This window comes from Bufo bufo, chromosome 3 (assembly GCF_905171765.1).
Source record: "Bufo bufo chromosome 3, aBufBuf1.1, whole genome shotgun sequence".
NCBI classification, from domain to species: domain Eukaryota; kingdom Metazoa; phylum Chordata; class Amphibia; order Anura; family Bufonidae; genus Bufo; species Bufo bufo.
The window spans coordinates 314,517,970-314,530,335 of record NC_053391.1 but is presented as its reverse complement, the minus strand read 5'-3'; the positions used below and the strand labels follow the sequence as shown (position 1 = coordinate 314,530,335).

Here is a 12,366-nt window from a genome sequence, read left to right as displayed (position 1 = left end):
AAAGGGCTGATCTGAGGTCTGATGGGGGTTAAAAATAAAGGGCTGATTTGAGGTCTGATAGGTGTTAAAAATAAAGGGCTGATTTGAGGTCTGATGGGGTTCTGACATGGAGGGCTGATATGGGGGTCTTATCTAAGGATCTGATATGAGGTCTGATTAAAAAAATGTTTCTTTTCCTCCTCTAAAATCTGGGGTGCGTCTTATAAAGTGAAAGGGTCTAGGGGGAACTAACTCTCCTTAGGGAGAGAGCACCTTAATCAGTGTGAGGAGACTTATAGGTCATACATGCTCCTCTGGAATTCTGGGAGGGAAGGGATACAAATGAGCTCTTAAGCTCTGCCTCTAATGCCACCAGATGTAGGGCAGCTATCCTATAAGTCAATGTTCAGCTCTTAAAATAAACCTTGAGACATGACTTGGATATCAAATAAGCCAGCACCTCATCTGCAGACAGCTGTTTCAGGGTGATTGCCCTTCATCAGTGCAGAGCAGAGAGTACTGGCTTAACTGGGTGAGAGGCCTGTGTCAAGGTCAGGGGGGAACTAACTCTTCTTAGGGAGAGAGCACCTTAATCAGTGTGAGGAGACTTATAGGTCATACAGGGCAGAGCTTGTTAAGAGCTCATTTGCATCCCTTCCCTCCCAGAATTCCAGAGGAGCATGTATGGCCTATAAGTCTTATCACACTGATTAAGGTGCTCTCACCCTAAGGAGAGTTAGTTCCCCCCTGACCCTGACACAGGCCTCTCACCCAGTTAAGCCAGTACTCTCTGCTCTGCACTGATGAGGGGCAATCATCCTGAAACAGCTGTCTGCAGATGAGGTGCTTGCTTATTTAATATCCACGTCATGTCTCAAGGCTTATTTTAAGAGCTGAACATTGGCTTATAGGATAGCTGCCTTACATCTGGTGGCATTAGAGGCAGAGCTTGTTAAGAGCTCATTTGTATCCCTTCTCTCTTATACAGTGAAAAATACGGTACTCCTTAATCTGATACTTTTTGTTATCCACTGGATTGGTAAACTCTTTCTTGCTGACCATCTTGTTGCAGAATATACGGTCACCGCAGGGGTATGAACTCCTCGTGGATAACCACGTGGATTTCTGCTCTTTTTGATTCTTCTGATAGTGACTATGTACTAGACTTTCTTTAAGGTTTTTGAAACTTCTATATGTGATTGTTGGATTAGGGGGAATTACTTCTTTTAGATCATCATCTGTCATCAAAATGTACCAATGACGCCTTAAGATGTTCCTAACTTTTTCATGTTGCATTTCGTATGTTCCAATGCATCGTATCATTTTCTTATCTTCTATTGCTTGCTTTTAATTCTGCAATAGAGTAGCTCTTTCAATGTTTTTAGCTCTATTATATGCCTTATGCAGGACTTTTTTGGGATAGCCTCTGGCTCTAAATCTTCTATACAAGAGTATACTCTCTTCCTCAATACTTTCTTTAGTGGAGCAATTTCCCCTTGCTCGTAGGTATTGGCCAATCGGAATGCCTTTTTCCAAAGCTGGTGCATGGTAGCTCTCCCAATGGAGAAGATTATTAGTTGAAGTGGCCTTCCTGTACACTTCTGTCTTGATACTCCCATCAGGCTCAAGGGCAATATCCAGGTCCAGAAAATTAAGATTTTTCTTATGTATTTCAGCAGAAAACTTAACACCTATCTTGTTCTTATTGAGTGTGTCCACAAACTGAAAAAAGTGTTTCTCAGTGCTTTCCCATGAAATCAAAATATGATCAATGTATAGTCCCCAAAATAGTACGTGTTTTGTGAAATCAATGTGTTTGTCCGGGAAAACGAATCTCTCCTCCCATCACCCTAAAAACAAATTAGCAAAACTCGGTGCACATATCATTCCCATTGCTGTTCCAGTGATCTGTAAATAATAATGCCCATTCAAAATAAAGTAATTATGTGTAAGCAAAAAAGTGACAAAACAAATTGATTGTGTTCATAATACTGTGTCCCCTTAGTGCTCAAAAAATATTGGATTGCTTCTAATCCAAGATCATGCTGAATGCTTGTGTACAATGCTTCGACATTAAGACTGGCAATCATAGTCGTTTCATTTACCTGTATGCCCTGGAGCCTGACGAGAGTATCCTTAGTATCTTTCAAATAGTAAGATAACCCGGGCACAAATCAGGATATCAACTGGTCGACATATGTAGCTACTGATCCCCTCACAGAAACTCTGATTCCCTGACACAATTGATCCTCCTGGGATGGAAATTATTTTTTTGTTAACTTTCTGAATGGCGTAGAAAGTCGCTATAGTTGGTCTGGGCATAACTACTGGCAGGGGCACATATCTGGCCATAACTACTTTGAGGGGCACATGTCTGGGCATAAATACTGTGAGGGGGCACATATCTGGCCATAACTACAGTAAGTGGCACATATCTGGCATAACTACTGTGAGGTGGCACATATCTGGCATAACTACTGTGAGGGGGCACATAATTAAACATAACTACTGTGAGGGGGGACCTAATCTGGTATAACTACTGTGAGGGGCACCTAATCTGGCATAACTACTGTGAGGGGGAACTTAATCTGGCATTACTAATGTGACGGGGCACATATCTGGCCATAACTACTGTGAAGGGGCATATATCTGGCCATAACTACTGTGAGGGGCACATATATGGCCATAACTACTGTGAGGGTGCACATATCTGGCATAACTACTGTGAGGGGGCACATATCTGGACATAACTACTCTGAAGGGCACATATCTGGGCATAACTACAGTGAGGGGGCACATATCTGGCATTACTATGAGGGGGCACATATCTGGACATTACTGTGAGGGGGACATATCTGGCCATAACTACTGTGAAGGTGCACATATATGGCATAACTACTGTGAGGGGGCAAATATCTGGCATTAACTACGGTGAGGTGAACATATCTGGCCATAACTACTGTGAGGGGGCACATATCTGGCATAACGACTGTGAGGGGGCACAAAATTAAACATAACTACTGTGAGGGGGCACCTAATCTGGCATAACTACTGTGAGGGGCACCTAATCTGGCATAACTACTGTGAGGGGGAACTTAATCTGTCATTACTAATGTGAGGGGGCACATATCTGGCCATAACTACTGTGGAGGGGGCACATATCTGGCCATAACTACTGTGAGGGGCACATATCTGGGCATAACTACAGTGAGGGGGCACATATCTGGCATTACTATGAGGGGGCACATATCTGGACATTACTGTGAGGGGCACATATCTGGCCATAATTACTGTGAGGGTGCACATATCTGGCATAACTACTGTGAGGGGGCACATATCTTGGCATAACTACTGTGAGGGAGCACATATCTGGCATAAGTACTGTGAGGGGGCACATATCTGGACATAACTACTGTGAGGGGGCACCTAATCAGGCATAACTACTGTGAGAAGGCACATATCTGGGCATAACTACTGTAAAGGGCACATATCGACATAACTAATGTGAGGGGACACATATCTGGGCATAACTCCTTGAAAAAACGCTTTGGGCGATGATGGAAGAGGATATGGCACAAGAGGAAGAGGAAGAGAGATCATTTCCACGGTTATCAGGCCAGTCATTCACAAGTGGCTCGGAGGGTGGGTTCCTGCACCAACAGAGGCCAGGTACAGAACTTTCCAGCCAGGACACAGTTCTGGAGGATGAGGAGGATGATGAACCATGTTCACAGCAGGGTGGCACCCAAAGCAGCTAATGGGCATCACTGGAGTGTGGCTGGGGGGGGATACAGAGGACACAGACGATACACCTCGGTAGCCTGGCACACATGAGCGACTACATGCTGCAGTGCCTGCGCAATGACCGCCAAGTTGCCCACATTCTAACCAGTGCTGATTACTGGGTGGCCACCCTGCTGAATCCCCGCTACAAGGATAACATGCCATCCTTAATTCCATCACCGGAACGTGATCGGAAGATGCGCGAGTACAAGCGCACACTTGTAGACGCGCTGCTGATGGCATTTACACATGACAGCGGGGGCTCAGTGGAAGCACAAGGCGAAGGCAAATGAGGAGGAAGAAGTCACCAACGCAGCTGGGGCACCGCCAGCACCTCAGAAGGGAGGGTTAGCATGGCCGAAATGTGGAAAAGCTTTGTCAGCATGCCACAACAACCAGCACCACCAGCTGATACGGAACGTATTAGCAGGAGGCAGCATTTCACCAACATGGTGGAGCAGTATGTGTGCACACGCCTACACGTACTGACTGATGGGTCTTCCCCATTCAACTTCTGGGTCTCCAAATTGGGCACATGGCCTGAGCTTGTCCTTTATGCCTTGGAGGTGCTGGCCTGCCCTGCGGCCAGTGTATTGTCTGAACGTGTGTTTAGCACAGCAGGGCGGGTGATCACAGACAAGCGCAGCCGCCTGTCCACAGCCAACCTGGACAAGCTCACGTTCATTAAAATGAACCAGGCATAGATCCCACAAGACTTGTCCATACTGTACCTTGTGCTGAATAGACAAGTATACCGGCCGTAGCCAGCCATTGTTATACTCCAGCTCACTTTCTCTTTGTGTTCTCTTTTTCATTTCCCAATGTTTTGGGGTCTTCCCAAATTTATAAAAAAATAAACTAAATAAAGGGGGGGGGGGGGAACTGTCTTGGCTATCTCCTCTGCCTCCACCAACGCTTTCACCTACACCGCCACGTCTACTGGCTCCTCAACCTCCTACTCCACTTTGACCTCCGCCTCCTAGTTTAGATTATCCTAGATTATTATTTTTTATATTCTATGTTATTTTAAGTTATTTCCCTATCCACATTTGTTTGCAGGGCAATTTTCCTGCTCTTACCCCCATTTTGCTTCCTTTTGCAGCCATTTTAGTGCACCAAAGTTCAGGTCCCCATTGCCTTCAATGGGGTTGGGGTTCGAGTTCGGGTCCCGAACCCAAACTTTGACCCGAAGTTCGGCCGAACCTGACGAACCCGAACATCCACGGGACCACTCATCCCTAATTGTTATACATAACATCAAATATTACCAGCTTCCGATACACCTCTGCACGTCAGACTCATGAATACTGTAAGCAGTGAATTATAATAGAAAATGCAATATATTGAACGTAATAATGGCAAAAACCAGCATAAAGCTACATCCTTCCATCTAGTTCATGCCACACACCTACTATACACCACCATTGTTCTCCTGCATTTAGTCGGTTGTGTTTCTCTCTGTTCATGAAACAACTTATTCTAAACATTTCTCTTCATTGTTGTGCAACTAATGTGAACAATGAGAGTAATTTAGCAGGCGAGCTGTGGAGCACATTGCAGCGCTTGTTTATGTACAGTGCCACCGTTAATCTATTGCTGTTTATAATCTTCTTTCTTCTCTGCTTTCTCACATCACACCCCCACTCTCACCCATCTTATTCACCTGTTCAGGCGATTTGCTCGCTATTCATATCTTGCACCCTACCCAACTCCCCCCCCCCCCCCCCCCCCCCCCCCCCCTCGCCTTTTGCATCTCATGTTTCACAGAAAATCATGCCCTCTCCTTCTCTAAGCTTAGCCCACTCAATCCCTCCTTACTAAACTCTCATTTTATTTTCTAGCCATGCCTATCCTTAGATTTCCTAAATCACTCATGTCACGTAGAAATATCACTTTGTCCTATGCACACATGCCACTACAGCTTGCTCTTTTGACCATCCACTTGGCTCAGTTCCTGTAAGCTAACCCAACCTTCTGTACACATGGCAAATCATGAGTGACTTTTAAAGTTTGCAATGTATTTCCTGATGTTTTGGTTTTTTTTCAACCTTCTTTTCAGCACTGATTTCAGTGACCATATCTAAAGGGGTCAAATTTGTTTGTTGACATAGGCTTGTCAATATGGATGGGAGAAAAACGTAAATCTCAATAGACTTCATTCAGTTAATTGTAATACTAGTATATTAGGAGATTCAAGAACCTGTACAATAAAATCTTTTCAAATCTACAATTCAACAATTCAGATATATTCACCCAAAAACTTACCGTGCTTTGCTCGCTGATCCGCTTCTCCAGCCTCCTGCACATTTTCAGTAAATCCTCTTCTGTCCCCATATGGTTTTGTATAAAAGAAGCAACACAACTAACTGTGTACGTATAAGTGCACTAATCTGTGAGGGTTTGTTCTGTTAAGAAATTGCGTAGTATGTCCAGGTAAGGTGGGTGTGACTTTATGCTGGCATAATTCTGTGTCTACCTGTGAAAGTTTTTGTGATTAGTGAAGGGTCATTAGTCTGTACATAAAACTTAGCAATATTTCTCCTCGGGTTGTTTGTATACTCAGTGTTGTGTGTAGTGTGTCACTGTGTGGGTATATAGCTGTGCTAAGTGTGTACAAGCTTGTCTTGCTCAGTGCCAATGAAGGGGTGTGTCCCAAATTATAAATAGTACCAAGGTCTTTGAGCTGGACACAGCGGAGGGGGTGAGAAGTGACAGCTGGGTTATCACATGCTTTCAAACCCAGCATGTCGAACAGACCACATGTAAGCAGCACGTGTGGCTGCCCATTGAGTTGCACACCTAGGGTACGTGTATTCAAGAAATACTGCACAGCTTATTTCAGAACATTCAAACTTTAGATTTGGGTAAATAAAAATGTTTCAAAGCTATAATACTATATTCAACTGGAAATAGCAATAAGAAGCAGCTAGCTTCCAAATTACCTGGGAATGTGCAAATCATTTTTCTAATAGGTCATTCTCAAATAGGGACATCACCATATATTTTCTCTACATCACGTTCCAAATTATTATGCAAATTATATTTTTCTCTGATTTTCCAAAATGTTCGATGCAAATGACAGTCAGTATAATGTTCTTCAACCATAAGAGTATAAATCAAACTTTATTGAACAAATGTTCCAATAATAACTGTATTTTTTTCGCAAATAAAAAAAAAACTGAATGCACTGTTCCAAATTATTACGCACAACAGAGTTTTAAAATATTCTATAGGCTGTAAATAGAGATAAGCAAACATTTTAAAAATTCTATTCGGCCAACAAGAAATTTGCTTTGTTACGAATTAATTTGTCACAAATTGCTATAACTCAGGCATACCCATACGTCACAGTGGCTGACAGAATGTATGGAACTGTCTGATGCAGTGAGCCAACTCCATACAAAGTGGGTGCCCGATGTTTCATACAGCAGGAACCCGTCCACAATGACAGGGAATGGTGATCCCGCCAAACCCTGTAATTTAACCATGGGGTTCGCGGGCATCCCCAGTGAAAACACGGGGCTCCAATCGGTTACCGTTGCAGTCTGGACACTTTTGAAGCTTCCCATGGCTGCCATGGTAACCTCCCTTCTCTGCTGTGCATGAGGCAAAGCTCAGCAAGGAGCGTGTCAAAATCCTATTCTCTATTAGGGTGAATAGGACAAGGGGTCGAAAGATCCCAGGTTCTAGCCCTCTAAGGGGGTTAAAAGTTGTCTCTGTAAAAGTAAAAAAAAAAAAAAGTATAGTAATTAAAAGTTGAAATCACCCCCCTTTCCCAATTTTACATATAAAAATATATAGTGTAAAAAAAATAAAACATATTAGGTATCTCCTCATCTGAAAATGTCTGAACTATTAAATATTAATAAATATTAATATTTCCTGTGTGCTATTTGCCATAATGGAAAACAAAATTGAAAACACACTGCGTTTTTTTTGTCACCTCCCCCCCCAAAGAAAAATGAATAACAGTGATCAAAAAGTTTTACGTACCACAAAAATAGTACCAATAAAATAACATTTTCGTCCTGCAAAAAACAAGCCCTCATACAGGTTTTTTTTTATTTTAAAATAGTAAAATGAAAAATATATATATACAACTTTGGTATCGCTTTATTCATATTGAGCAGCATAATAAGGACGTTATGTCATTTTTAGCTCACAGTGAACGCCATGATGTAAAAACCTTGTAGCATGGTATTTTTTTTATTTAACCTCAAAAAGATTTTTTTTCCTATTTTCCATTAACAGACATGGTAAATCGAAAGGTGCTCTTAAATAGTACAACTTATCCCCCCCAAAAAAAGCCCTCATATGGCCATATGAATGGAACATTTTAAAAAGTTATGGCTATTGGAACGTTGGGACGAAAAAAATGAAAATGCAAAAACAAATATGGACCCCGTACTCTGAAAACAATACAAGCAATGAAGAACTTTAAAAAACGGACTGAGAATAAATATAAAAATGTACACATTAAAATTGTTATTGGCTCTGTTCTGTCAAATGGAAAACTACTGAAAGAACACAAATTATTTTTTAACACCGTAGACACGAATCCTGTTATAAAAAAAGAATGATTTCCATATTCCAAGTGTAAAATTGAAAACTATATAAATATATACTATAAACCGGATGGTATTTCGCTTTAAAGAGGACCTTTCATGCAATTTTATTAAGGGAGATATATACCTGTACTTGTGGGGTACCCTGCTGCCACCCAGCTTGATTTTTTAAAATATGCCTCATTTGCCTCGCCGGATTTCTCCCGCTCAGTATGCTAATACTGAGCATCGGAGCAATGAGGAGGAGACTGAGTCTTTCTCCGTGGGTGTCTCCTTCTCCCTGGCTGTAGTTCTGTCCAATCGCAACGCAGAGCATACTGAGCGGGAGAAATCCTCGCAAGCACAGGTATGGTATATATCTCCCTTAATAAAATTGCATGAAAGGTCCTCTTTAAAAGTATATTACAGTTAATCAGTTAATACCAGATGGGCTGAACATGGTGGATGAATCAAATATGGCCGCAGGATTATTGCCATAAGGGATAGGAGCCTGAAAACTAGTAGCTGCCATATAATACAGTGGCCGAACAGGGGCTGTTGCTGGCATTGGGTTTGGCTGATTAGGTTAGTGGCACAATATGCAAAATATTGCTGCTGTGGCCAATCTCCTGAAAATGCCCCTTTTGTATGAGAACTGCATAAAAGGGCCCCGTTGTGCCGCACAGTAAGTCTATGGGTAAAAAAATAGATTAACTATTAATTCTGGAGCAGTTGAACAAGATGCATATGGAAATTACACTCAAACTGCCGTGTCCTTACTGTCTCCCTATCCTCTCCTTACAGTCTCAAAAAACTCTCCCTATGATCTCCCTGCACTGTCCTGGCACACTTCCTATCCAATATTCTTTTTTAAACTGTTTTCGACAACACTGTCCCTACTTTTTTAAACAGTTTTCTGCAACACTGTCCCTAGCGCATGTCACGTCTCTCTGTGAACACAGCTCACAGTGAAATGGCGGAGACCGCACTGAATGAGGCTTTTATAAGGCTGTGACATCACAGGGGATGGCTATCCGCAGATTGACGGGCTGCACAGAATTATGGGTGATCTTGCATTCCCGGGCTTCTTCCTTTCACTTTGAAACACATGCAGCTGCCATTTTAGAAAAAAATATTTGTTACCACGAAGAGCAAAGAAATTCGGATTTGTGGCAATTCTAAATTTTCCTAAACGTCGGATTGATTTCCACTTAGGATGCTTCGATTCGCTCAACACTAGTTTTAAAGAACTGAAAATGGTCATTTGTTGAATTTGCAGCATTAAGAGATCACATTTACTGAAATCAAAAGCTATTTCAATCAAAAACATCTTAATAGGCCAAGTTACATGTTAAAATAGGACCCCTTCACTTTGCATCCATTAAACGTTTTTGGAGAGTTTCTGCTTGAATTTCTTTGCAGGATGTGAGAATAGCCTCCCAGAGCTGCTGTTCGGATGTGAACTGCCACCCACCCTCATATATCTTTTGCTTGAGGATACTCCAAAGGTTCTCAATAGGACTGAGGTCAGGGGAGGGTAGTGGCCACACCACAAGTTCTTGTTTACTGCTTTGTAATGTCATTTTAGCAGCTACTTTCTTAATCCGATTAATTTTTCTGGCAGAAACCTTCCTCATTATACCTTTATCTGCATAAACCCATCTGTGCTCTGAACCACAAATCTCTTTACAGCAGGGGCGTTGCTAGGGTCTCAAAAGATCTGGGGTCCAAGCCCCAATGAATATGGCCCAGTTCTTTAAATGTATCCCTCCCCCCGCACTTTCCTGTACTTGCTATACTGCAGCACATACCTGTCACATCCAGTGCCCAGGTGACGTCTCCTCAGATGTAGATCTTCTCTGTCATCATCTTCTCCATTTGGTCTGGACAAATTCTTTCAGCTGCCTTGTCTCTACAGAGTATGAGACATCTTAGCTTCATCACTTTTCTATCATCATCCCCCAACCTGGAGTCCCCACAGTGTTATCCTGCTGCTCGCTGTGCTCCCCAATACTCCCAAATACTATCCTGAAGAAACATGAGTGCCCCCCATAGTAATAGTGCTCCTCCAAGTCCCACCAATAGTAATTCTCTTCTAGAATGCCCTCATTAGTAATACTGTCCCCTACAGTGCCCCCAACAGTGATAATGCTCCCCAAGAGAGTCCCCATTAGTAGAAGAGCCCTCCAGTATTAATAATGATCTCACAGAGCCCCCCATTAGAAATAAGGCCCCCTATTGTTGCCCCAATGGTAATAAATCTCTCTACAGACCCATCAGTAGTAATAAAGCCCCCTATTGTTCCCCCAGTGGTAATAAAGCTCTCTACAGACCCCTTAGTAGTAAGAAGGCCCCCATAGTGCTCTTAGTAGAAATAAGGCAGATCTATAAGTCACTCCTATAGAGCCCCCAGTAGTAATAAGAATGCCTATAATGTCCCCTGGATTTATAATACCCCTACAGTGCCCCCAGTATTTATACTGCTTCTTACTGTTATAATGCTCACCCTGAAGTTCCCCCAGTATTTATATTGCCCCCTGCAGTGACCCCTGTAGTTATATTCCTCCCTCCACCATACAGTCCCATGTAAATATCACACCATCTCTTTAGACCCCTCTAATATACAGTCCCATGTAAATAACATCACTCCCTCCCCCAGCCGCCTTCAGCATACAGTCCTATGTAAATAACATCACTCCCTCTTACAGCCACCATCAACACACAGTTCTATGTAAATAACATTCCTCCCTTCAGCCCTAACATACAGTCCAAGTTAAATAACTCCCAGCAGCATTGCTCTGCCTCTCTCTTCACTTACATCTCCTCATGTAGCAGACATCACCACAGCTTTTTCCCCCAGGTCTTCTCCTCTTCACTGCCCTCCTCTTCTGAACTGGTCATATGATGGTGACATCATCGCAGGTCCTTCTCAACCACTGCCTGTTTTACTGGTCACATGACCTGTGATGTCATCACAGGTCCTTCAGATCTTCCAGTGCATTAGATTAAATTGTATTGCCTTCCTGAGGATGGCAATACAGTTGTCTCTAGCTGGCAGGCAGGACATTCGGGGCCTGGGACAAAACATCAGGGGCCCAGGCCCGAATGTTTTAACCTAGCAACGCCCCTGCTTCACAGTATGATGACTATGCTTGTTTTTGTGAAATACCTAATGCTTTCATACCATGTCCAAAGCATTACACTTGATATTTTTCGGCAGCAGAGAGATGCCTTTTGGATATTGCTTGAAACATGTGGCCTGCTTAATAATGTGGAACGTCCTTAAGTAGTTTTCCTTTAATTGGGCTCACCTGGCAAACTAATTATCACAGGTGTTTGAGATTGATTTCAGTAATCCAACGAGCCCTGAGACACAATACTAGCCATGAATTTAATTGAAAACCAAAAAATTATATCTGACACTTTATGACACTTAAATCCAATTTGCATTATAATTTGGTTACCTTTGTAGTATATTCGTGCCAGTTACCTACTTATCATCTTTTTCTCACTGCTGGCCTAGTAGTCTGTACTAGACCGTATAGGTATAAATGAAACACTAAGTGTTTTGCCCTCCTATTATATTGTATTATTAATAAAAGTGCCATACAGTGCCCAAATTAAATGCCAGTGAATTAGTACAAGCCATATGAAAGGTCATATTATAGAAACAGCCATGTCACTGTGCATATAGTAGTACCAGCCATAGAAGTACTATGAGAGTAGTGCCAGTGTCAGGCATGGTATTCTTATAAGAATAATAGTCATTGTCCATACAGTATTGTGAGAGAAGGATTTATGATTTTATGAATATATAATGAGAATATTCTGTAGTACACATTTCTGTCCACTAGATGGCTGCAAACCATATGTATGAGAAGGTCAATGAGGGAGGGGGAAGAGGGGATTCTGAAACCACTCCTATCAGGTTAAGGAGCCAATAGCCTCTTCTTAAGGAACACCCCTTTTGTGATGTCATGTCTGCTATTTAAGTGAATGTACTGTGAATAAAAGGCGCTCGCCCCTCTTCTACCATGGCTAAAGGAGGATGAGAAGATGC

General features: G+C 42.4%; 1 protein-coding gene across 3 annotated transcripts in view; it reads right to left on the bottom strand.

Annotated features, from left to right (window-relative positions):
• The window catches only part of LOC120995232 (transcription elongation factor A protein 3-like), a 101,151-nt gene extending 94,796 nt beyond the window's left edge, over window positions 1–6,355 (bottom strand). For all 3 annotated transcript variants that reach the window (XM_040424300.1, XM_040424299.1, XM_040424301.1), the window contains exon 1: window positions 6,028–6,355. In XM_040424300.1, the coding sequence (XP_040280234.1) occupies window positions 6,028–6,096 (69 nt within the window). In that variant the 5' untranslated portion in view covers window positions 6,097–6,355. The remainder of the gene's footprint in view (window positions 1–6,027) is intronic.
• Between the last annotated feature and the right edge of the window lie 6,011 nt (window positions 6,356–12,366).